Below are 27,300 nucleotides of genomic sequence, written 5' to 3' on the forward strand. Positions count from 1 at the left end.
AAGGGAACATTTAAATATAATCACGTGATGTTTTTATGCCGGGCTTTGTAAAGGCACGTACACACGAAGTGTATACAATGTTCCCTTGAAGTTTGTAAAGGCTCTGATGGAATTTGATTGGCTGCCTATTTGAATGGTCATGCTGAGAATCTCCTCTAAAGTTGCGTTCGAAAATCTCGGGTAGAGTAGCATTTGATCGACCAATCAGGACAAAGAAATCTTTATTTTTTTTCTTCTCAAATAGTCGATCAAACGTTACTTTACTCCGATGAGTAAATTTTTAAACGCGCGATAAAAGTACAAACACTTTAATTTTCTCTAGATAGACATTAGTATATTAATTATTATTTATTATAACGCTTAGAAAGTTGGTTAGGAAACGAGAATTTTTTAAATAACGTAAGTAATTTCAATACGAAACAATTGAGATGTTTTAAATTCAATTATTTAAAATATTAACGATAATAACCTAAAAGATATATATTTTGAAAGTGAATTTTTCTGTTTTTTTTTTTTTTTTTTTTTTAATTAATTATATGTTAATTTTTTTTCTAGAACGAAGAAGAAGATTTAAAATTAATACTATTAACCCTTATATATTTCATTATCTAAAAATTATCATTTCATTAGATGGAGCCTATGACTTTGGGATCACCGATGAGTAGTCCTATCCAAAGTCCTAGTACTCCAGGAGCTTCTTCAGCATATTTGCCAAGTTTCCTTTTGGGTGACACAAACACTGTTAGCATATAATCTCTTATTATAAAATTTAAAATATATAATTGTTACATTTGCTGATGCTTATTTATCTATAAATTTTTTTCAGCCAACAAAAGTCAATGTAATGAGTCCTCAAGATAATCCACGCCATTTGAATATCACCAATGCCAGTCTTATATCAGCAGCTTCTTATGGAACTCCAGACTATCGATCCAATCGTCAAAAGGCAGTATTTGGAAACACTACAAGTCCTAATACATCGCAGATGAGCACAAAGAATCATACTGGAGGACCACCAACGCGTGGACTATTTGACAGTCTGGAAGTCTCACAGGTGTCATCGCCATATATGTCAACTACAAATCCACCTGTCACTCCTATACTTGCAAATCAGTCCAGACTTATGTTGAATACGATAAACAGTCCATTGCTGTTTCCAGACACTCCAATAAATTTAAGCACGAGCGAATCACAGGGTTTATTGCAATGGATAACCGTCTTTGGTTTTTTGCCGAATGATATCAATGCCGTTCTGTCTCATATCTCCAGTAGAGTTCGCATAGTGGACAAACACCCAGCTCCACAGCCTCAAAGCAATTGGATACACTTGAAATGCGCATCAGAGCAGGAAGCACAGAGAGCTCTCACGTGTAACGGCAGTATTGTTTCTGGCTCAATTATGATTGGTGTTATACCGTGCACAGATGAAGGTGTTATTCTGGGTTGCTCGGACAAAGAGAATCGTACTAAATTAAATGGAAGCATAAGATCACTTTCGACGGGCAGAATTGAACGGTCTTCTTTTAATTTATCACCTACTACAAGACGACGAAAGTTAAGATCTCTGGCAGCTGGTTATAATCAGCATTTCAGTCCACAAGCCACACAAACACCAGAGAATGTCCCACAAAGATCAACCGGTTTAGTAACCAGAGCAATGGAATATATGTTTGGTTGGTAATTTTTCTTTTCTGATAATTTGATAAATATACTCTGTTTCTGAATTTTAATATTATTGGATATGTAAAAAGTTATACAAGAAATGAAATTATAAAAGATATCTTAACCTCTTCTAAAAGAAAATTTTTAACTCGAGCATGAAATTATTTCTGGTTTATTCTTAGAATAAATTTTTTGATAATTTTCAAAGTCATTACGATCTCTCTATGATATAATGAATATGTCTATTATTTTTTTCAAATACATTATCACAATATCCATATTATATTGCATTTGTGTGTACATATCTTTTTAATTATACAGAATGGCTAAAAGTCAGAGACATTTATTGATATATAAGATTAATGTCTTTTTTGGATATTATACATATATTACTAATAAATAATGTTGTTAATTCTATAGGAAACTTGAAATTATAATTTTACCAGATCTTTTTATACTATATTAATGTTAAATTACAGAAAATAAATGAAAAAAAATTACAATAATTCCTATTTGTTACAACAATTATAATAATGTGATAACTATTATATTTTTATATTTTATAATTAATACATTAATAATTCTATTCTTATTTCTCTAAATTTCAATTGTTTAAAATTGTTTTAAGATTAAAATTTAGATATAATTTTCTACTAAATATTAATGACAATTTACATAAAATTAATTAATTAATTTTAAAGTCAATTTCAAATATTTATCTTATCTATAAATAAAACTGAGAAGTTATCTCAGTCTTTACTTATTACAACATTACTTTTGCTCAATAGTAGCACTTCCTAAATCAGTCATTTTAGAGTATTTCACTTTTTTCTTATCTAATTCATCTTGAGCCCACAGTATCATTTTTAACAAGTTACTGAGCCGAGGACTAGTTGATTCTCTGTGCTCCATCTTCAATATAGCAGCATTCAACTCGCTTGCAATCTACAATGAAAAAAATTAAGAATAAGTTTGTAAAATTAATTTATCAAAATAAAATTTAGCTTACTTTTTGTCTATGTGTTGGATGTAAAAGATCACTAAAAGGACTCTTATGCGGTTCATCAAAAGCCAACAATGCCAAGGTACGTTCTAACTCGCATAATATATTATCGTCTGATTCTCCAGCTTCGCTGAGTTGATCCTGCGCAAACTGCAGTGCTTCCTCGACTCTACCAGTGCGTATCAATTCTATCAAGTGCAATTGTTGCAAATGAAAATAGAGATATCTATCATTATCCAACAATTCAGGATGCAATTGGTTCACCAAATTCGTGGCTTCTTGAATACGACCATTTTGTATGGCGTCTCGAATACGAATCCTCTCATCCAAAGAGCTCAATTCTACTGTTGGACCCACTCCCGATTCCTGTTGGAACTTCTCAGCAGCTTCCTTGAATCCTTCTGTAAGAAAATATTTATTTATAGCCAGACAAAAATAAAATTGTGAAGAAGAAAGAGACTAAAGTTCCCCACCTGTCACCAGATAATTCATGATCAGGTTATTCATTGACAGTTTTTGCATATAGGCGCTTTCCTCCAGCTTCACCACCCACTCATCCTTAAGTAAGTTGTCGTTTTCTTTCTCAGATGAGCTCATTATCTTTAAAAAATTCAGCTCGATTGTATAAAAACACTTATAACATTATCAGTTTTCAAAACAGCGCTGATTTGTTCGAAAGCTCAATCAAAACAAAAGGATTTGACTTTTCCCAAGTATAGTTCTCGACAATTATACGTCTTACTAAAAAAAAAAAGATCACATGAATCGCACAATGAAAAATAAATACGGAATATTTGCTGGAGTAAAAATGTAACTTTATGACGCAAAGATATGCTAAGCAATATAACTTACTGTCCCTAATAAAAAATTTCAGAGCAAAATTGAGGACTTGGAACACGTAAAAAAAGAGTAAGCAACGCAATTGCAGCGAATCGACCAATCAGAGTTGAGCATTCTCAATGTATAATCTACAATGCTCGATTGCGATTGGTTGATTCATTTACCAAAGTAAGTTTACGTACTACCTTTTTCTTTTGTTTTAGTCGCAATGTTCGCCGAAAGAGGACGTTTAGTGTACGATTAACGAATTTTCCTTCTTTATGCACACGGATCGTCCGAGTGAAGAGTAAGATATAATTATATTAAATTATTATTCTACATGTTATTATACACATTAGATGTAAACAGATATTTACATTGTGAAAGAATAACAATTCTTATTAATTTTATTAAATTTGTAAATTGGTAATAAATATCTCATCGCGGTTATACGTATGCGGTTATGCGTAAAAAGAAGGGTGTAAAAATTAAGGTACACTCGTTGTATAAATTAAATGTGTATGTTAACGATTTAGTATTCAAGATAAAAGAAATGAAGCAATGATATAGCTGATTTCTTTTATCTTCCATCTTTCTTCTACATGAATGCATTTCCTTTTATTATGATGCAATGCCGATTTTCGTGCCTGAATTTTTTCTAGACATTAACAAGAGAGAGATAAAAAGATGCGATATGTATATATGAATAAAATATACATCTCTTTTGGGAAATACGATACGCAAATGCTGAAAATGAAATATGCACGCAAATTTTGCTTTCCGGCAAGAGAGTTTTGATAAAAATTGCATTTGCATGGAAATAACGTCGAAGCGTCCGCGAAGCGCAAACGCTTCTCGCTATGCCATTTTCATGAATGAAATCGCTCCTGTTTCATATCAACAGGCATCCTTTACTACGCAGCGGGAACATCGATCCGTTCCTTCGGGACCATCCCTCTTCCACGAACTCATTACATTTCACGTTGGTTACAGGGTCGTATACAGCGAGAGCCCAACGCCGATTATTAAAACGCTCAATTGCGCTTCTAATTCGCAAATGTATCAACTAATTTCACCCTCGGGATTATACCTATAGATGTAAATATATATAAATATATCTTACACATATATACTATTATCAATTTTTTTTCTCAATATGTCTAAACTCTATATATATTCTTTAAGCGCGATCATTCAGAAAATGTAAATTTTATTATAACAATCAAAAATTTAGTAAAATGATTAATATCAAATTTATATTTTTCTTGCAACATAATTATTAGAAATTTCTTTAATAGGAAAAACATTTTCTTCCTACAATTTGAATTATGAGATTAATTTTGATACTTGTTTTTAATCATTCTAATAATTTATTATTTTATTTTATTATTTAAAAAAAGACATCATTCATTACTTTAGCTCTCGACTTTATTTCGTGTATTTATCGAAACTCTAGTCATAGTGGAGATGTTTACTTTCAGCGTTCCGTTCGGTCGAGTTCCATCGAGTGTCATGAAATAACATACACGTGTTGTCCGGCTTATGACACATGCCGTCGACATCACAACAAACGCTCTTTAATCTGCTGGTAGATAATGCGAGTAAATAGATCTCGAAGGGACACGAGACGCGGGTCGTATGACGTCACTGAATTCTCACCCCGTCAAGAGGGGTGAAGAGAACGCGACCGTCCGCCCCACTACCATCCCTCTCTCTTTGACTGGCCGTGTCACGGGGATTCGCCACTCAGCTAGCTCAAAGACTGACGTCAATGGGAGCCCGGCCTACAAGGGGACGCCGATACTCGATCAAGACTTACGCGATTTTACGAAACTCGCGATTATATTTGGCCAGCCAGCCTGGTCGAAGTTCAACGAAGGCGAAAAACTTGTAGGCTGTCTTTTTTTTCTCTATGGACAAACCAGAAACTTGACCAATATCGCATGCTATTTATTATTTATTTTTTTTTATTATTTGTTCAACTTTATCACTTACTCTTTGGTTGACTGTGTGCAAAAGTCGACCTTGTACAAACCGGACGAGACGAGCGCTGTAATAGAGAAAATATGAGAGAAATTTCTGTATAAAAAAAATTTGCACTACAGAGAATTGAATAACAGAAAGAATATTTTCATTAAAATCAAAAATAAAAAATCCGGAATATTGTGCATTTTTTTCAATATTTTTTATAATTTCTTTTTAAGAGATGCTACAATCTGGCATACTGTACTTTTTTAATGCTTTTTGATATTTTTACGATAAATTTGTATTTAATCTTTTTTTTTTCATCAATAACGTTTGCTATTTTACCAGCTTGTTTGCGATTTAAATTATGAACGGTATCACGAATAAATAGTTGCTATTTTTAGCCTGAAGAAAGAAAACAAGTCGACATGAGTGCGAAAGTAACGTAGCTCGTAAATCATTGCGAGCAAATGGTAGCGATAAGATTCTTCAGGCGCATCATTTATACGCGAGAGGGAGAGAAAGAAAGGAGGAAAGCTCATTATGCTTCCGGATTAAGATTGTTGCGAGAATACACACTGTATACAGCGCAAATGAAGAGAAACGTAAAAAAAAAATATTAGAATCGTGTTTCTTTGTAGCAGCAAATTTAATTACTTTTGAAGAAAAGTACAGAAAATATTAAGAGAGAATCGTCTTGATAGTTAGCACAAATTTAATTAAATTTTCTAGTAATAACAAATGTACTTAACTGTTCGTTATCTAGAATTTAATTAAAAAGATTGTTTGGAAAGTTTTCAATGAGATTCTTATTATTAGCATTTGGGTCAACCCTTTTCACGTCAAGTTTTTCAATTTTTATTCGTAAAAGCAGAATTCATTTATTAACTAGAATTGTTCAATTATTCAAATCATCTTACATTTGTGGAAATAACACTTTGTGGCTTTAGTGTTTAAAGGAAAACTGGAAACATTTTCCAGAAAACTAAGGAATGTAAATTTTTCCATTCGTCTCTAAGATAATGTTTTTGCGTTTGATTACAGATCGAGGGAGGGAAAGGATCGGAATAAATATGTGTCTCTGTTTTTCCACTGACTGACATGAAACGTTCGGCGCGAACTCCTGTAATTTGCCGGAAGTGCCGGCTACACTTGTCCACCTCGTATTATGTATCCGCGCAATGCCAATTGGCGCAAGCGTGTTGCAGCGGCTTGTGATAACGACGATGCTAACGAAAGTAGGTCAATTACGTTGCGAGGGCGGATGTACCGGGAGAGGCGTTGCAGCCTGAGGTGGCGAAGTAGAGAGCGACGACTCGCCTCGCAAAAATAGGGCCGACCCAATGAAACGGCGCGACTACTTCCTTGTTATATCACGAGAGTCGAGCCCGGGAAAGATTTTTTTCCGATCGTCATTGCTCGAGGAAAGGACATGATCGTGTATTCTCATACCGGAGATATGGATGAAAATAATCACTAGCGATTTGTATTCATCGTGCCTGTCATTTACGTCGATGATTCGATCGATGGGCTTGCGAATCCGGCGGCAATTTTAATTTTAACGAGATATCCGCGAGGGCGTCTGATCGATTTGGCATTCAGCTTCTACACTCGATTTAGTTCTTCGATATTGCTTTGCCGTTTGATAAATACTGATGAATATAAAAGTTCTTTTGCTTTATCGTTCTATTTATAAAATTAATAAAAAAAATTTATTTGAAGAACCGAAATATATACGCAGAAAATATGTCACATAACATTATAAATAGAATACTGTTTTGACTTTTCACTGTTTTGAATTATATTGTCGCGAATTTGTAGATAATTCAAAATGAATTTTAAGCGAACGAATTTAGTTATTAAAATCAAAATCGCGCATAAAGTGCGTATACAACGCGTGTATCATTAAAATAAATATTATTGCAAGGAAAATACTATTTATACAACATAAGCAAAAATAATCTACGTTTATAGCCTGTCATTTTTCGTTTCACCCGAGTTAAGAGTTCCTTCACAGTTACACGAGTGTTCATCCGTTGATGTTATCGGACGTGATATTACTTTAAGTGTAACAACGTCACTCCCGGGAGCTTTAGATGTATTCCAAGAGTCGCTTTTATTAAGAGACATTTCTTTTATTAAATAGATTCCTATGGTCACGTACCGATTCTTTGCAAAAATAATAAGCAGTTTCGTCAAAATCGTTCAGAAAGGATATTTTGCATATATTGAGTCCAAGTAAGTAAAAAGAAAGATTTCCAGACTCTTCTTTTCAATGAGGAAAAGGCGAATCATATTCTACTATTCCGCGCGTTATAAGTTCTTAACTTTATAAAAAAAATATAAAACAAAAACTTGTAATAATATTACCGAAAATATTTGTCATTCTCATTATTTTCGCATTTGTAATAACTGTTATTAAGCTATTGTTGTGAAACTTTAATATGAAGGATGTCGATCTGATGGTGCGGAAAGAAAATATGCCCCCTGTCGCCATTCTCAGTATCTATCGAGGAAGATGGGAGGAAAGAGAAATCGTGCGCGTGGGCGCGTAACGTCCTCGCGTGGGCGTGCGGCCTGTTGCGGGGGCTGAAGATAGGTGATTGGGGATGAATACAGAACGGGAGCCAGAGAGAATCTCTCTTCTCCCTCGCAGCGTAATGTACAGCACTAGGCTGTGCTGACTTCAGCGCGAGATTATCGTTGGAGATTACCCTAAACCTGTGAGCATTCTATATTTTATAAGATATAATAAATTTTAACGCTATGAATATAATTTACACAAATCTTGATACATGTATTTAGATAAATTTAAAGTATCTTCAGATTAAGAAATTGAGAAGAAAAAATAAAATCTTAAACTTTCTTATATATTATACTTATATATTACACCTATATAATTGTATTTTTTTGTATAAATTATATACGATTTTCTCTCTAGATAGAAATTTATTGATTAGACTTTGACAGATTAAGATGATAATTACACACACATGTTAAAACATATAGAATATAATAAGTAACAAAAACAAACATCAAACAGAGCAGATGAAATAAGAAATTGATAGATTATACATAATTTCATATCATATCCTTTAAGTTGAAGAAAATCTAAAATAGATATAGAAATATTGTTTTTATTTTGCATCTTGATTTTCTATTGAATTTTTATTTGCTCCACTATTGCACACTTTATTTTTTTCACTATTATAATGTCTTTTTAATGGCGCTTAATAATGTGCTTATTTTTTTCTCTTTTTTCTAAATTTACTCGAATATAACATGATATGAAAGTAAATGTTTGATAAATGTAGATAGATTGAGAAGATAGATAATGTCCCAGCTGAAAATATATATGTCTCTACTCTTCCTCTAAGTATATGTATTATTATCAGAGACATAGAATCTTGCGACTTGCACGTCACTGTTTCAAATGTCAAAGAAAACTACTCCTGTGACGTTTGCGTAACAGTCGCATTAAAATTAAAGACAAGTAGATCGTTAGATAGAACGTCATCATAGTTAATACGTGACGCAGTAAGGTTGCTATGTCCACGATATGTGATGCTTTAACTTTCTATTAATTCTTCCGAGAGTTTCCGGGCTTCTGCTCTACGTTTCATACACTAACTATAATATAACGTTGGCTTTTTCTCTTTAACAGTTCTTTTTAATTTTTATAGGAAAAATTTATCTTTATAAATTTATACAAAAAATTATAAATAAAAAAGGAGGCCCGCAAAAAAATAGCTCTATGGGATATATAAATAATTGCATACGATTTCTTCTCAATTCTGTGCTAAAATCAAGGCTGCATTTCTTCAAGAAGAGAATCGTATTTGTTAAATGGCCGTGTTGAGTTTCATTCAAAGGCTGACAGAGAAGCGTAAACGGACCTATGCCCTTTCGTCAGAGACAAATACCGCTAAGGTTACAGAAATATTAAATTATAACAGAGCAATTTATATTGCCTTATAAAAAATCGCACATTCTTTGCGCACAGAATTCATTAATATTACAAAAACTATGACAATATCTTGATATGAAAAGATTTCAATTAAATTTAAATTTTTTAAAGATTTATAAAATCTTCCTTATATTTGATTGATGCAGATTTCACCTTCATGTTATAACTATTAAACCGATGACAGCAACCGCAAACTTCGCACTTTGGATAACATCGGCTGACAGGCTTTCGACAGCAAAATAACAACATAATCCCCACGCAAACGATCCTTACGAGGCCACGTAGAGAACCGGGATCTGTCGGGAAGACGCAGTTGGGTCATCGCGTGGGCAGACGTCTCTCTTATATCACGACAAGACCGTGTGTGCGCACTCACACGGATCTATACGTACACATATATCTCGATGTCGTGTGCGAGGAAACGGCAACGCGCGCGCAGCCAACAGCGTCGTCGTAGGGTGCTCACCACCGCGAGTCGAGAGATGGGGAATGCTCGTTCACCACGGTGGGGGTTGGTTGATCGACCGTACCCGCTTTTCTACTCGTCCTGCCGAGCCCCGACATTCATTCCACCCCGAGCCGGCGGATCCACTAGGACGTGCCTGTTCTCCAGCTTGGTAACAGCCGAAGGATCAGTGAAGGACCATTCAAGACGAAGGAGAAAACGAACGTGAAGGGTAAATCAGCGTTCGCCAAATCTCGCAAGGTAAATGAAATTTTGTGATTTTTTCGTGTGTATGATTTTTTTTATTCTCGATTTCGACTACTCATCCGGAAATAAAATTAGAATTCTGAAATTTGAGCGATATACACGATGTAATTATAAACGCATTCACTATCCGCTTGTGCGCGGTTGATTGCCCTTAGCGCATTCAAACAGGTAGTTGCGCGACTATTAATAAAAAATTTTATTTTGTTAAATATTATTAAATTTTGAATATTCTTAACATTTTATGTATATTATTATGTATTAAGTATTTAGTTGAAAGGAAAGTAATGTTGTATTCTCAATAGGTGACTTTAGTGTGTTTTATTAAAAAAAAAGTAAAACGAAAAAAATAACAACGACATTACTTCCTTTCAATTTAATATTATGACAGACTTAAAAGAACTTGTTTTTCTCGGGATTAAATGTGACTTTATGCTTTTACCTGTATCTCTTTGAAATAATAATGTTTTTCATCCATTCTTGTTATAGTTAAAACTAATTAACATTAATAAGGCGATTAAAATGGAGAGAGAAGAAGGCATTTATCGCACGCAGACTTGTCAATGAAATTCCTATTCAATGAAATGCATTTTTAATTAAGCGACTCGCCTAGCCATATAAGCTCGTATACGCTCGTATACTGATAAATGACTATAGTATTTGTAGACGCAACAAGTGTACGATTTCTAGGTCTACTATATCCGGTTTGACGTTACTATATAGGTCGCTTTAATTATCAAACTTTACCATTTATTTCGGACAAATATCAATATTGAGAGCGTAATTCCCAAGCGTTTAATCTATTGATCGTTTAATGCGACATTTTAACATAATGAAATTATCGTAAAAGCGGTTAATTCTGACAATAATTTTTTTGAATGTTTTATATATATAAACATTTCATTTTAATCTAAATGTTAAAAATTTAAGAGAAAAATATTTTAATATTTTTTAAATATTTGATGAGTGTAATTTTAATCGTATGTTTTATAATATGAATATACATGAACATAAATTATAAATGACATTTATATTACAAAAGTTTACTGCGAAATCTCTAAAATGTCAGAGGTATAACATGAATTTTTCTAGTTTTATATATTTTTTTATAACTGAAAATTTGATTAAACTTCCTATATTTTGTATTGCGTAACCCAAACCAAATTTGTTACATGAATCTGCGCGAGATGTAATAAGCGAACATATCGCACAGAGTACTGTAAATACGCAGTCGCGTAAATGTACACATCATGTATTTCTGTACGCAATTTTGAACTCTGACATTTCGTTATTTGCCACTTGCTACTTCCCTCCCAGCCATTTCCAGCATCACTGTTAGAGTTCACGTAATTACGCGTGTTAACTTACTAAGTCTTTGTAATTCATTAATGAGAGATCAATTGAGAGCAATTAAAACATACAACTCGATCGCTCAACATGCGGAATTATTGCAATTGGAGTCTCTCTGATATCTAATAACTTCTCTAATAAATAAATTTGATATCGCTGCATGACAAATTTAAATTCTCCAAATTCCTTGCGTATAATTCAATAAAGTTTCAAAAATATCGATTAAAGATTATTTTTAAAGTTGATGTTTTAGAATATTTATTAATATCTTGTGGAAAATTCTTTTATACGTAGGATCGCATTGACACACGATAAAACCAAGTTCGATAAAAAGCACTTGATCAAGTTACACACATGTGACGTACCAGCTGCAAACTCTTGTGCTTATACGTCATATGGTAACGTCATAGTCGAAGAGAGTAAACCGCGTCGATTATGAAGTCGTCAGATAAAGTAGTGGCGTCATACTTGAAGAAATTGTATCGCTTTATCGATTATAGAACACCCCCTCCCCTACACGACGTAATATTTTTATATAATTGCAAACACATAAGCAAGCTCTTATCGAGCGCCCTTATTGCCCTCATTCAATCTTTTACGCACCATAGAAATAGACTTTTGGCATTTCGCATTACATGACATTTGTTCTTCATTCATACGAGATGACCTCTCTAGCGTTATCAATATTCCTATAACACGAAATTTTAATAAGAAAAGAGAAAGAAGAAAATATCGCAAGATTTTAATTCTTAAAATAACGCGTCAACGCATTATCGTTGATAAAAATTCCGCAAACTCTGTCGCAGATGACGTACAACTGGGCGTGGTTGCTGTTGCTATTCTCGCTAGTCTCGATAGGCATGTGCTTGCCCACGAGTTTGATTGAGGATGTGAAAAAAGCGGATCAGGCCATGAAACCAAAATGTAAGATCCGAGGAAATTTTTGCATTTCACATTAAATTTGTACTAGAAACCATTCGAATCTCTCAATTTCAATATTTTCCATTTCTCCTCAATATTGCGCTATGTCACTTTTAGCAAAACGAACACAGGAGATGCTAATGTTTGGCAATCAGCAAAATCGACAGGCCAACGCTGCCGCCAGTGAATCTTTCACGTCGAATGCGGAAAAACGTGAGTGCATTGCTATAAATAAAACGCTGCCATAATCCGAGATAAATATATTGTACGATACCATTCTGAAACATTTGCATTTTTACGCGTGCTTAGGAACTCTTGCTTCCTCCGGATTGGGAGGTTTAAAAGCGGCTATCGCCGAGGACGAAAAGCCATCCCAGTCCAAATCGTCTAGCAATTCTATGTACGAGCATGAGACATATTCGCCGTACGACAAGAATTACGAGTAAGTTTCTAATTCTTTTGTAAAACCAATTTTAAATATATCGAGTCACATCACGATTTCTAAACGTAAGTTGATAAACAAAATAATTTTTTTTTTTTATTTTAATAGTTTAAATTATATTAATTTCTTTTTTGAAAATCATCTTATCTAATAACTATTTTATTATTATTTTGTATATTATCTCTCTCTCCCTCTCTAAATTTTTGATCGAATATAATACATGTGTTTCAGTTACGGTAAAGTCCTCATGAACGAGGTCGAGGAGGATGGACCGCGCGTGTGGGATGTGCCGCCGTATTCTCGATACTACACGGGCGAGGATCGGCGCAAGAGATCGGAAAAGTCCACTGCAACAGCACAGCCAAGTATCTCGACGTTGCCTCCGACCAACTCGTATGAATCCAAATCGAGACGACTCGTATCTACCACCCAGCAACCGGTGCAGGCTCAAGTTAAGAGGAGGTAAGTGGCCGCGTCCTACTTCTCCTAATTCCGAAATCGATAACGGACATGATCGATACCTCCGGGAACAACTGCTATTAAAATGCAGTAGGTAATGAAATCCTCTCGAAAGAGACACAAAATACGAGTTTTATAATCATCTCACTTATTGTTCGCATTTTTATTTGACGGAAGCAAGAAATTATTTGTTTAGCGAATGATATGAGCGCGAGACGATTAATTTTAAAATAATTAACATATTAAATTGTCATCAGAAATATGATGAAATCGGGAATGGATGCCAAATAAATTTTACAAAATTATGCGATTTTTTTGTTCTTTTAGAATTTTAAATTGCAATAAATTTCCGAACGTCATTAATATCGCGGAGTTGAGCGTGCAGTTGAATTTAGAACAGCAGGGACTCCCCGCGTAAAGAATGGATCGACTCGACGGCGGCGACGACGGCGGTTATGCATCACCATGCGCGCCCTTTCTATCCTTTCCGCCCACCAAGCATCCCTCTTTTCCTCCGGCATTTCTTCTGAATGGGGGATGAGAGGGCTCGTGAGGGCGTTGCCCCCTGGCGTAGGGACGGCGGCGGTCGACTTGACGACCGAAGTCATATCGAACCACTTGCAGAGAGAAGCTGTCGTCATCGGAGAATGTATCAGTAGCGTACGTTCGACTGGTGCCCTTCGAAAATATGATCAAATCTTCTTGCGCATTTTACGCTTCCATATGATCTCCATGAATCGATCGATATACATCAGTATTCATTACCCGAGGAACGACGCCCGATACAATTAGAAGATACGAATTAATCGACGATTATTACATTAATCTCGATTATTACATCCTTAACATGCTTTTACGACGCTTGATAACAACGTGACGTTATGTTTGGTCGAATTATCGTGCGTGGTCGCAAGATAAAAATACGCTTTCCCGGAAAGTGCAATGCGGATTTATCGAGTGGCGAATCTAATTTCAGGAAATCGCGTGAACACGAACGCTTGATATCGAAGTCGTAAAAGCGAGCGAGCGTGCGCGTTTTGCACGGAATTACTTAGACCGGCATGTTTAAAATTAAACACACACGAGACTTTCATCGAGCGGACATAATTATCGCTTTAAACTTAGCCGTCGCCACTGTTATTTTTACACGAAGAATGTACAAGAATGCACACGGTCTGACCATCGTAAATGTCACAGGTCGCTTCGCCGGGGACGATTAATTTTTCCTCGATGAAATTCTTATAACAATAATCGCGCGCACACCGTTTCCATTATACTCAACGCGATTATATAACGCATTATCCTTAGACCATAATAATAGAAGCACTCGGGTGTTGTTAAAAGTACTTTGAATATATTGTCAGAAAACGCATGTTGCACTCAGCGTTCAAAAATCGTGATAAATTTCACGTCCTTATCTTTCTGATACTGCGTATAAATCTCGTTTACAGTTAATAATCTTTGTGTCATATTTTGTATCATATTATTTCCGAATATATTACCGATTAAAAATCTCTCCTATTAAGATTTTCCGAAGAAATAAATTTGAACATAAAAATCGCGATATTCAATTAATTCGTGAAGTGCTCTTCACAGTTCCTGATTTTAGCTAATGAAAATAATCTACTTCAAAGTGAAAATTCGAAAAATTACATCTAGAATGAAAAAATCAAAGATTTCAGCATTAAAATAAAAATCCGTTCTGCTTAAAGATTTATTATAAAGGCTATTGTTCTCGCGAATTAATGATGCGCATTCTTGATTCTTGAACCATTCACAAAGGGAGATAATTCTAGCATGCAGCAAAATATAAGCACGGATAGAGATTTAGGCGATATACGTATGCGCGCACACGGATGTACACACACAATCGCATATACGGAGAAGAATTTGGTGCAGTGCACGAATCGCTCGATATGTGTGACGCAGGTGATGGTGGTGGTGGTGGAGTATCTGCGGGAGTGGGCCCACGAAAAGCTGAATGGAGCCGGGAAGACGAAAGTAGGTCAGAGCTTGATTGTTTGGCGTATCTCCAACCAATCAGCTGACAAGCGAGCTCCACAAGTTTATCGACGATACTTCCGGCTGCAGACATGAGCTTTCCGCCGATCTTTTTTTCTTTCTCTAATGATGTAGTAATCCGCCGATGCATTAAATGGCCTTGTTCTCGTTCGAGGATTTATATGAAAATGTTTTGTCGAAAGAACAAATTTCAATAGAGATAACATTGGATATAATAAAGATTAAATTAATAGATTAGAAAAGTTATAAACAGTTCTAATAACTATAAATATATTAAAAAGATAAAAAGCCTCGTCTTCTTTTAACATATTTGGAAAATTTTTATCATATTTCTTTCATATTTTTTAAATATAATTTTATATTGAAAGCAGCTTTTTCACGAAATGCAAGATTAACTATTGCATAATTCTTTATCACTTGTGATAAAAATTCCAAGATAAGGCCGCACACATATACAACGTGTGCGCACAGATGGTATGTCCGTCGCAGTAGTGAGACCAAGCGTGTAATCAGCCGGAGTCTTGACGGTGATAAAGATACGAGCCCTTACTACGTGTTGATAAACACTGAAGAGATGAATGAAAATATTCTACGAGCTTTTGGCCCATGGCCAACCAATCAGCTGATAGCGTTAGACCCTGCCAGGCGTATCGATCATTCTACTCCGCTGCAGATGCGGAGTATGATATAATTATCAGACGACGGGGTGCGTCAATCGACAGGAGGCGACAATTGTTGTCACTCGTGACCCGCGCGATCAAGGCGTTATTGTTCGCGTACTCGCCATTGTGTCGGATACAAGAATGCATCTATCGCGTTCACAAAGGATAGTTCGCGACGGCTAGATAAAACGCCGTTCATGTCGAAGAACAATATTGCGTTTGACATATAGGGATGAATAGTCGGCGATCGTCGTCAGTCGCTTTGCGTCACGGATAAGCATCGATCAATCTTGAAATATATACGTCGCACGGACAGAGCAGGAATAATGAATCCATGAAGCAATTTCGAAACGAGATTGCGAGACATTGATATGAGCGTACAAATATTGCAGAATAAGGATGACAATTTTTGTAATTGTTCTTGATTAAATCATCGTTTCTCCTTAATATGTTTAATATAATCACGATATACAATATCTGCAAGCAAAAGTTGTTCGGTTATTAAGATTTTAAACTTTTAACTATCAGATTACATATTTGTAATATCAGGAAATTATTTTTAGATTTCTATTTTTAAATTCTTGGAATATTTGCTGGGATATTATGCCAACAATATACAGAAACATTTATTTTATTTAAATTTTCAGCGTCCCATTCTATCAAGAACCGCGATTCAAACGGGAACTACCCTTGGACATTGATCCTGACGACGTATTGACCCTTCTGTCACTGTGGGAGAATGAACGACGTAACGGGTAATGAGATGAGCATGCATTCTTTTTTAACACTACTTTCTATAAATATACACGCACTTTATATTAATCCCATTTTTATTCCATGAACAGAAACTGGCGCAACTATGCTAAAGAAGAATACGAGAATATGATAGATGACAATGGTTTTCTTGACGAGGAAGGCGCTAGAAACGGTTAGTTTTGACAACTTTTTTTATCTCGTATTAAAACGGCAACATATCTATATCCAAATAAAAATGATATATAAAAAGTATGATGTAATAATTTCTTCACTAAACGTGTTTCCTATTTTTACCAAGATTTCCTTTTAGCTCTTCCGTGGTTAGATGCGCCAATGTATCCCTCTCGGCACTACGACACGTTATCACCCTCCGATATCGGAATAGTCCGAACCCATCCGCCCGGCTATTACGACCAATTGGATCAACAGTATGAAGGCACTAGTCAATATGGCAATCCTCAATATGGCAATTCGCAGTACGATTTCGTTTATCCTCAGCGTGCCTATTATCCTCATGAGAAGAGGTTCATAGTATCTAAAAAGCGAATGCAGGTGAGTTAGAGTCTTTTGATAATTAGAGTCTTTAAAAGATAATTAATCATTACAGAAAATTTAAGCAATTAAAAAATGATAAATTATATATGCAAAACATATATATATATATAAAGAATATTTCTTTTTTTCTTAATTTTCAGAGTTACGATCCGTACTCCACGGCTCAGTTGCAATTAAATTCCCAACCGCGAAGTTATCAATATCCTCGTCGCGTTGTCTATTAAATAATCCACGATGTGGAAGTTGTCTAGAGATGCGGAAGGAAGCGGGAAATTTCTCAAACAAAAATTCTATCGAAAAAAGAAAAATCAGCAGTTGATGTTTTTGGAGGGAGGAGAGGGAGCTAGCGCTCTTTTTGATGAACGGCCCTCGCTGTCTTTCCTCTTCAACTATTCTCCCATTTTCTCGCAAGAAGAAAAAGAAGAAGATGCAATGGCAGATTTTCTCGTTCTAAGAAACACGGTGCTCAGAGAAATAGAGAGAGAGAGAGAGAGGCTTCTCGAGTCGCAAGAGCCGCGCTGAAGAACCGAGAGACGTCGATCTGTAAAGAACAAATCTTTCCTTTTTGGATTCTCTCTTATCGAAATACTTCGAAATAGATGCAAGAGGTGACAAATTCGTATCTAAGATCTATCTCAGTATCTTTTTAATCTCATGATGGAAATTTTGCAGCAACAAAATTTGTTTAGTACAAATTTTAAGAAACGGTATGCAAAACATATCAGAGTCATTCGTGACTCAATCTGAAATATCTTGTGCTATATAAACGTGACTTCAAAAAGTCCATTAATTTCATTGAAATTTTATAATTAATTTGATCGCAACGTTAAAAAAAATCAAAGAAGCTTCAGCGCGCTCTTGTCGCTCCTAATTCGCTTAATGTAATGTTACGATATTAAGCTCTTTTTGCGTGTAATACGAGCGATGCGCCCGTAAAGACGCTACGACTGAATCATTAAACAATCGTAGTATCGAATCAAATTATCCTCAGGCTTGGTTTCGACGACTCTTTGTGACTGATAAAATGTATATATGTGTATATATATATATATATATATATATATATATATATATACATATATACATATATACATATATGTGTATATGAAGCGATATACTTTCGCGCATACGCATTCATGAGTTAGCATGAGACTAGATGTAGATTTATTCGTCTATTAGGCAATCCGAATGAATAAGATGAGAGAAATGAAGAAAGCGAAGACGAAAAATTAAAGATTTAAGATAATGTTCAACATATGTGTATAAAAAGGAGAAGAAACCTAGAAACCGAATAAACTTCACACTGCGCGAGATAAATTTTACTTCAGTACTACATATATATATATACGACGGAAGTATAAGAAAAAGCGTTATAAAATGTTAAAATTTTTTCGTAAATTCTTGATGGCTGCGCCAAATGCAGAGTGTCAAAAATTATTGTATTATATTTACATCGTCAACTGAAAAGTGCAAACTAAACGTTGATTAATCTAACCGCGAACCGTCGTCTTATTCTACTCATTGATATTTGCATTTCTAGAACAGCAGGAAACGTTCGAATTTTATGAGCGTAATATACCGAAGGAGTTCTTATAAGATTTTCTTCGAACCAAACACGGCCTTCCATATTCAACACTCCGAGGAGACTGAACATCTCTATGTAATTAATTAATATAGTTGAATCCGTTACATCAATGCGTCACTACAAACAATATATATATGTATATATATATAGTATACTTACTTTTATCCCTCGTCGATTTTTGATTAATTGCGGGATGTATCTTTAACGTTTCCCATGTTTCGTTTATGAGTTTTCCGAATAATGTGGAATCGATTTTTTTTATGAAAGTTTGATTTGTTTACTCTCAACTTTTTAATATTAGATATATTTGTGACTAATTAAAATTCTATGCTAATTAAAATACTCAAAAAAAAAGAAAAAAAAAAATAGACTGGAATATGCCCTTGTAAGACTGGAGAGCACACTATAAAGATAATAGATATTCAATTACGACGAGGAACCGTTCATAATTTCTTTCCGTACTTTATTGTTCAGCATAACTAGATTTTTAGATTAAGTATAAGTTTCGTCGAAACATTTAGGTTTTGTTACGTGCAATTAATATTACACAGACGGAAGCGGTAAATTATATATTATATAAATAAAAAAGAATCAGCCAATCATATATATTATAGCTTTACTCTTCTCGACAAATAATCTCGCACGATCGATGTTCAAAACAAGTTTGCCGAAAGTATGTATTTTTATTACGTATCGCAGAAAAGGCAACAGAACATGCCGCATATATACGCATAATTTCTTCTCCACACGTGTAATTTCCCATTTACACATTCTGCGTCTCTTCCCGTTATTAATAATAGAATGCACGCCAATATTACATTGTTACTATTAAGATTTAACGAAAGCGATCTTTCTTTTTTTAATGAAAAGATAAGCTTAAATTATTTTTCAATCACAGAGATTTAACGATGGTTTATTTCATCTATGAAAGATTGTGAATACTAAAAATAACATATACACTATCCAATAAAATGTCTAAAGTAAAGACATTGTTTACATTTATACATATCTTTTCCGAAAAATATAAAATATTTCTGGCACACACGTGCCTTTTGTACGTTATCTGATATTACTTCACTATGAGATTTTTTTTTTCGAGAACATGAGTAAGTTTTCAAATTTTTTGTGATATTAAAAGAAAATGTCTAAATTTTCCATTTAATTTTAACTTTGTAATGTTTGTTGAAATTTTTGCACGAAACATGCGTGAAGAAACTGTGTGATGATATAGCTGTTTCTTTGATATGTTCTTGCTTTAATATTTTTTGCACTTTCTATGCTTAAAGTGGATATATACGTATATATATTAAAGTTTCTCGAAGAATAAAAAAATAAATTAAATAGAAAAAAAATCGTAATTAAAACGAATAGACTTTTTTTGTATAAAAAAAAAAGGGAAATGCGTATTTTTGGTCCCTTGATTATCACATATATACCTTTGTTTATAGGTTATGTCAAACTATTTGGATTGTCTACTTTTTACCTCGATCGATCAAAATCAATATTCAACGTATAGAATCAATTGTGTAAATTGTATTAAATGCATAATTACGTTTGCACGTCCGATAATCGTTATAACGTTCGTGTAATACCTTATGTAGGTTATAGATTAGATCAGAATAGGTTATGCCATATATAAAAACGTTTTGCAATTCCGTTTTTTTGCCAAAGTAAAAAATTAATGAATATATTTAACTGCAAGAGAATATGTTTAAGGCATATATTAAAGATTGCGATGTAAATTCGAGATTTGTGCCGATCCGAAAGAAAAAAATGAGCATAATTATCTCATGTATAACCGTGTCTGTGTAATTTATTTTTGCAAATTTTAATACAGCAATCGGACGTTTCTCCGCGAACGTTATCTGTCTTCCGTTCCTTTGGGCCGATTCTGAAACAGATTTTACAATTTTACAAAGCGATAACAAAAGAGGTTACAATGAAACTCGGTCGCTATCCAAACCCACGAGCAAGAATGGATAAGGACGGAAAATCTGCGTGGAAGGGGAAGGGAAAGGACACAAGCAGCACAACACTGATGCAATATGAAACCAAGAGTTACCACTGATAGAACTCACTTTGATCTACCCGCACACAAGATTGAAAAATCTTATATTACCCGAGACAAAACCACTGTCTTTTTTCCCTATAGTTTTCTTTTTCTTTTTTTTTTTTCTCTTTACAGTTCTCCCTTTGCGATACTACATCAACGTTTCAGATGCACAATTTTGTACTCGATATGTTGCAGGCGACACAACTACTTTTCGTTGAACAAAAATTCTGAATAAAAATTTCGAATAACGCGTTTAGAAAGTTAATTCGCGACTTTAATTGCTCTTCTCTCTCTTTCTCTTTAAAAATCCACAAAGCACAAAAAATTTCACCAATATCACAGTGGCAATCTCTTTTCTTTCTCTCGTTATGGCCGACAATATATATAAATGACTTGACAGTCTTCCTTCCTTCCTTCCTTCCTTCGCAAACGGAGAAGGAAATTAATTCTTAGCCAACACAAGCACTTGAAATCTACAATCTACATTTTCGCGATTGTTCCCGATTGTCATTGCTCTAATCGTTGCTCAAAATATCACAGCACTATATTGTTGCACGATAAACTTCACTTAACAAAAGCAAGAAAAACCAAATTCTATATATACCGAGTACAAAACTCTTGAGAATATCAAAAGCAGTCTACTTAATTTGTCGGCCACATGCATGCATTTTAATTGAAGAGTTTCGACGTCAACTTTTTATTTATCAAACATCCGATATTTTTAACTGCCCTAATCTGTCTAAATCTTTACTTTCCTCGCGAATAGCGACATTCATTAGAATACATATCACTGTAACATTATCGAGTTCCTGAGAATTTTCGAGTTTTGATTAAGGTGAAGAAAAACGGTGCTAAGAAAAATTGACACATTTTGTAATTTTTTTTTCTCTACATAAACTGCATCTATTTTTCCGTTCAAACACTAAGCATACTAACCACTGCACCTTCAGTCACAATCAAGTATGGCGAAAATCATCTTTCTTTTCCTTCCATATCTGGAATGAATATGAAAATATACATTCCAGACATGTATTCACAAAGCGCTCCCCATACTCGAATGTGGAACACAATCACTTTTTTTTTTTTTTACATTTCACTGTACACAAGTTTATAGCGCCTTTCTTTTGATGTCACCAACCAAACACTGTCCTTTAAAAAAATCAGTCCTCACTTAAAAAGGAATAAACTCTTGTTGACATTATGGAAACACAGATAGGGTAAACTTTGTTTTACGGTAAACAGATTTCTGTCTCTTCCTGGATTTACTCCTTTTTCTCACTGTCTGCACTTTTCGGCACAGTCCAAACTTGAGAAACTCGTAACTAATCACGGATTATTTACTGCACAATCACTTACTAAATGTTATGTCACACTAAAGAGAAATCTACAGAAATAAGTATCGAAACGCTTAATTATACATGTTTTCCATATCAAATATACTCTCTAAACCAGATCTTTCACATTTTTAAAGTTTTTTGAAAATCACCATACTCTTTTTATGACATATATGTGTCCTCTCATCAGTATAGAGCTATACAATAGTGTTTGCCATAATTTAAATTGTGCTCTTTTTAAATGTTGTCTACATAATCTTTTTTCTAACAAAGTACAATTCAGAAGCATACAGCTTTGTCGATGAAAATATGTTTAAGACTTAATATTGTTAAAGTCTAGAATAATAAAATTTTTTTTTCATTATAAACAAAATATTCATTGCATGTTTAGTTTTGTTTTATGTGCACATACATGTCTTAGAAAGAAATTCACTTTACATTTGCTAAAAAAACTAAAATAATATTAATATAATCATATGCATATCTGCAAATGTGAAAGAACGGTGCACAATATATCACTATCAATATATACGTATAGTTATATTAATATATATATATATATATATCTCTATATATATATGTATGTGTAATGTGTGTGTGTGTGTGTGTATATTGTGTGCGTGTATGTGTATGATACAAATAAATTCTTATACTACATTTCAAAGTAATCACATACATATTTGTGATATATATAATAAGAATTACAATATTCCTAATATTCAAGATTCAATATAATCAATAAAGATCTTGCTGTTAAAAATATTATCGCTGGTAATCGCCATTATTTGATAGATTAAATAGAATAATGGGGAAACAATACCAACATTGTGTTTTTTGATAGAAAATAAGTATTCTAATCTCTCTTAGCATATATCAGCAGTTAATATTGATAATATACATTCATGGAAAAGTAGTGGAATTCTTCTGGAAAAGTTTATCATATAAATCATATAAGATTATATTGTACAAAAAATCAATTCTCTTTGATAATATTTAAAAATTGAGTCACTTTATGTAGTATCACTCATCTAGCATTGGACTTAATTAACTATACAAGAATGAAGAGATCTCATGATAACGCGTGATAAAGATTTGCGTCGACGAATTTCGACAAGAACTTATCAATTGATATAGATTTCATATAATTCTAGTCCACTGGTAAACTCGAATCGAATGTCAGACGTCGCAAAATTTCATCACCCATCTGATTGAGAAATAAAGATGTTAATGTTTTCGACAAGTCAATGCAATATACATTCGTGTGTAAAGTAAAGTATCAAATATTATTAGCTCTCCTATCTACGATCATATAAGATTAAATCTCCCATGGCAGCATCTGTGGAAGCATCAAAAAGCAAAATACTTACATCAATCAAAAAACACAAATTCTCCTTTTTTATGTTCTGTACACTGTTTAAAGACTCTTTGCACTTACGATATCAATCATATAAAATCATACATACACACACGAGACGAGATATTAAAGGTTTCTCTTTAGGCGCTACCCCCCTTAACCACTACAATTACCAAGTGGTCCTCCTTAAGACTCTCCTCGCTTAAACTAGGGCATGTACGTTTTAAAAGTTCCGTCGAGAACGCACAAGGTGGGAAGGCGTAAAGAACACCAGTACCTTCTGTGTCTTTGTTCAACAGTGATATAACACCAGCAGCCTCCTTCTGTTTTAAATAAGATACAAGATTGCGTAGCGGCCGTGTCTGCACATTAGCATCGTCATTCGTAATCGCGGTGCTCGAGCCAGCTAGACCGAGGAAAATGGCATGCGAACTCGACGTCTGAATTCTTTTAGATACATCATCCAATTTCGGCTGATCGAGACGCAGCCGTTGTGTTATTCGTAACATATGTTTACCCTCTTCATCTTTCATGAGGGAGTCGATTATCTCTGTCTCACCGTCAGTTAGATGGAATTTGGCTGGAAATAGCGAGTTCTTCAATATCAATGCGCCTTGCCAAACAGCGATAGATTTGCGCGCGACGTCCGGCAGCGTACGAGATGTCGATAACATTCCACTGCGAGTGTTTTCAGAGTCCGAATCCGAGTCCATCTGTCGCCTGCGCGGCGAACGCGATCTCGATCTGTCTACTCCTGGTTCACGTGATAATGATCTTCGCAGTCCGCGAGGTGTTTCGTATTCTAATTCAGGCGGTGGTCTTCTGCTCGGCCAATCAGCTTCGTCGCGCATATAACCTTCGGGATAAGAACCTCTGTAACCACCTCGAGTGCTTCCTCTTCGATCGTGCCACGAAGCGTTACCTCTGCCACCACGGAAGCCCCTCGGCCCGTAGCCAAATTCTCCCTCAGGCCCATATGGATCGTATGGTGACTCATAGTCGACTGGACGAGGCCTGAAATCGCTATTCTCTTCGGGATACGGTCTCGGTTTGAAACCAAAACCCGGTGTCACATCAGCAAAGTCCACTCTCAATCGACGATCAGGTCCGCCGAGCGGAAAACCGCGCATCTCTTTGACGGCCGCCTGCGCGGCGTCAATGGAATCGTAAAGTATATAAGCATTGCTGTCGCCTTTAATGTAGTCGATCTTCTTGATCGCACCAAACCGATCGAACTCTCGTTCCAATTGCGGCACGGAGGTCCATGGTCCTAAACCGCCTACCCATATTCGAGTTGTCGGAGTAGCTTTACCGTAGCCAATTTTACACTGGAACTTGCCGATATACTGCCCCGACAATTCGACCTTACATCGATGCGCCATGTCTAAAGTCTGGAAGCGCACAAAGGCGTACGCGTTTCCTGTACCTGGAGGTGGACGTTTTATATCAATGTCATCGACAATGCCATATTTGCTGAAAATACGGCGCAATTCCTCCTCCGTGATGTTAATCTCCAAATTACCGGCAAAAAGGGTTCGAGTCGCGAGAGGATCATCCTCGGGAGATACGTGATGCAGATAATTGGGAAACTTGTCTTTCTTATTCTCCACGCGTTCAAAACCGTGTCCGGGATGACGTATCATCATGTGCCGAGGCGGACCGTAATGATGAGGCGGTCCTGGATGAACATGCGGCGGTCCATGAGGATGTATCGGAGGCCGAACGAACTCATGATGCGGCGGCGGGATAGTCTCGCGGCGCATCTCTCGGTGCGGAGGCAGATTCACCGGTGGCCCGTACACGCGTTCGTATCTGTCGATCGGTCTATGCCTATCCGTAGGTCCCGGTGACCGAGCGTAGTATCTGTCGTAGTCCGGCGGTGTGATGGATCGTGGACGACGATAATTATCGGCCCTATCATACACCGGTTCCACTATGGCCATTTTATCGTATATAATGATACGAGGTTTCGCATGCTTCGCATCTCGGGCGTCCTCCGAGCTTCTGAAGCAAACGTACGCGACCCGTTCATCCGGCTCGTGCGAGATTTGAATAGAATAGTCGCCAAATTTCTTGTATTCCCTGTACAAAGTATCTTTGATCATCTCGTCGCTGGCCTTGGGATGGATGGAACTGACGCAGAGAACCTTGTAGCTATACGGCCGTTCCCGTGGCATATCGCGCGGTGGGCGTAAGTACTCATCGCGATGCGAACTGGATTCGACGTAGCGCGCGTGAGAAGATGCTCGCGTAGGCGGACTAGGACTTCTGGCGCCTCGGCTTCGCCGTCGAATTCTCTCTGGAGTGATACGTTCATCACTGGAATCCTCGTATCTAGAAACCATATAAAATATGAGTTTCAATAGCATTGTAGGAGTTAAAATATGCATAATTTATGTTAAATTTCTGCAATAGCAATAAATAGATTGAATTGTATTGTAAATATTAAAATGTAATATTGATAAGTCGAAAAATATAAGATATTGCAAATAGCCTTGTGTAACACAACAAATACTAAAAAATTTAGATAAAATTTTACAAGACTTACATAAAAAAAAAGATTATACAGACACTCATGCTTTTTATTCCTCTTATCGATATATCAATTATCAACACAGATAAATAAATTTTTTCCAACTGTAGTAACATCTGGTTTACTCCATACACAATACACATATACATAACACACGACCACATATATCATCGTAATAGGAATGATAAAAAAAAAAAACATGACCACATATTTGTATATATCATAGTACAGTAGTATAAGAACGAAAAAAAAACCATCACACGTCACTAACGCGATATATCACCATTGATTCACAGTTCAACGATCTCATCATGGAGTGAAACGGAAGAGAGGGAAGAAAAAAAAATAAAGGCGTATAAGAAGGAATGCGTGTGTAACTCGTATCGCAAATTATCGAAGAAACGCGTGTGAAGTTATCGCCGAGGAAACATATGTCTATCCCACGCCCGGAATACACCTTCCTTACCGTCCCATCGAGGATCGGCTCCGCTTCACACGAGGAGGCGGAGTATCGCGACTCGAGCTCCTCTTCATGTTGTTGCGGATCTTGACCGTGATTTTGTGTCGATCGTCCCGCGGAATCCCAATCATCAACGCTGCTTGCTACACCGTAACTCAATGAGGAACAAGAAAAAAGAAAGAAACGCGGGGGAGGAGGAGAGGCGCGGGCGACGGCGATCGCAGCTTTGCAAGAAGTACTGCGTACTTTTCGTAATAGGATTTTCTTCGCCGCTGTATCTTACTGGGCAGAAACGAGCGAACAAAATGGCGCTGTTGGCCACCGTCGTCGTTGTCGTCGTCGCCGCCGTCGCCGCTCACGGCACGGTTTGTCGACGCATGCGCGTATTCACTTCTGTTCACGATGGGTGCGTTCAGAAAACATTGTTGGATAGCTATCGAATGTGATTGGTTCTTACTTCTAGAACCAACAAATTAACGTCGAGTGTTGACAAAATGATGCTTAACGTCTCCTGAATGCATCTGATGACGTTTGATCACTCGATTTTTAAGCCACATAGGAACTTTCTAACATGAATACTCATGTATGATTTAGACAGATTATATGATTAGATATATTACACAGATATAGAAAATAGAAAAATTTTTGAGACTTCCTATGAAACTCTAGGATTGAAACATAAATCCAAA

At 35.6% G+C, this 27,300-nt stretch overlaps 4 protein-coding genes across 7 annotated transcripts; 2 read left to right on the forward strand and 2 right to left on the reverse strand.

The window, feature by feature from the left end:
- The first annotated feature begins 253 nt into the window (after positions 1 to 253).
- Positions 254 to 1,753, forward strand: LOC126852790 (nucleoporin Nup35). 2 transcript variants are annotated; one of them, XM_050597952.1, is made up of 3 exons: positions 254 to 399; positions 556 to 741; positions 827 to 1,753. In XM_050597952.1, exons 2-3 carry the CDS (start codon positions 631 to 633, stop codon positions 1,679 to 1,681), a joined length of 966 nt encoding a protein of 321 aa, XP_050453909.1. In that variant the 5' UTR covers positions 254 to 399; positions 556 to 630; the 3' UTR covers positions 1,682 to 1,753. The 2 variants fall into 2 exon arrangements, with proteins under 2 accessions (XP_050453909.1, XP_050453908.1); XM_050597951.1 differs by having other exon boundaries at positions 631 to 741.
- A 130-nt stretch (positions 1,754 to 1,883) lies between these two features.
- LOC126852796 (glucose-induced degradation protein 8 homolog) lies at positions 1,884 to 3,651 on the reverse strand. Of its 2 annotated transcripts, none has more exons than XM_050597967.1 (4): positions 3,518 to 3,651; positions 3,139 to 3,406; positions 2,672 to 3,066; positions 1,884 to 2,607 (listed from the first exon to the last, which is right to left on the reverse strand). In XM_050597967.1, exons 2-4 carry the CDS (start codon positions 3,260 to 3,262, stop codon positions 2,434 to 2,436), a joined length of 693 nt encoding a protein of 230 aa, XP_050453924.1. In that variant the 5' UTR covers positions 3,263 to 3,406; positions 3,518 to 3,651; the 3' UTR covers positions 1,884 to 2,433. The 2 variants fall into 2 exon arrangements, with proteins under 2 accessions (XP_050453924.1, XP_050453925.1); XM_050597968.1 differs by having other exon boundaries at positions 3,139 to 3,265; positions 3,518 to 3,583.
- An 83-nt stretch (positions 3,652 to 3,734) lies between these two features.
- LOC126852786 (prohormone-2-like) lies at positions 3,735 to 19,862 on the forward strand. Of its 2 annotated transcripts, none has more exons than XM_050597946.1 (15): positions 3,735 to 3,791; positions 4,147 to 4,582; positions 4,966 to 5,374; positions 6,494 to 6,687; positions 7,596 to 7,687; positions 7,900 to 8,172; positions 9,563 to 10,122; positions 12,282 to 12,399; positions 12,514 to 12,609; positions 12,706 to 12,838; positions 13,070 to 13,300; positions 16,629 to 16,736; positions 16,827 to 16,909; positions 17,036 to 17,289; positions 17,433 to 19,862. In XM_050597946.1, exons 8-15 carry the CDS (start codon positions 12,282 to 12,284, stop codon positions 17,514 to 17,516), a joined length of 1,107 nt encoding a protein of 368 aa, XP_050453903.1. In that variant the 5' UTR covers positions 3,735 to 3,791; positions 4,147 to 4,582; positions 4,966 to 5,374; positions 6,494 to 6,687; positions 7,596 to 7,687; positions 7,900 to 8,172; positions 9,563 to 10,122; the 3' UTR covers positions 17,517 to 19,862. The 2 variants fall into 2 exon arrangements, with proteins under 2 accessions (XP_050453903.1, XP_050453904.1); XM_050597947.1 differs by having other exon boundaries at positions 17,048 to 17,289.
- Positions 19,593 to 27,203, reverse strand: LOC126852777 (RNA-binding protein spenito). Its single transcript, XM_050597927.1, has 2 exons — positions 26,618 to 27,203; positions 19,593 to 25,952 (listed from the first exon to the last, which is right to left on the reverse strand). Exons 1-2 carry the CDS (start codon positions 26,740 to 26,742, stop codon positions 23,759 to 23,761), a joined length of 2,319 nt encoding a protein of 772 aa, XP_050453884.1. The 5' UTR covers positions 26,743 to 27,203; the 3' UTR covers positions 19,593 to 23,758.
- Positions 27,204 to 27,300: the final 97 nt, after the last annotated feature.

The sequence above is a fragment of the Cataglyphis hispanica genome, chromosome 11 (assembly GCF_021464435.1).
Source record: "Cataglyphis hispanica isolate Lineage 1 chromosome 11, ULB_Chis1_1.0, whole genome shotgun sequence".
In the NCBI taxonomy this organism is placed as follows: domain Eukaryota; kingdom Metazoa; phylum Arthropoda; class Insecta; order Hymenoptera; family Formicidae; genus Cataglyphis; species Cataglyphis hispanica.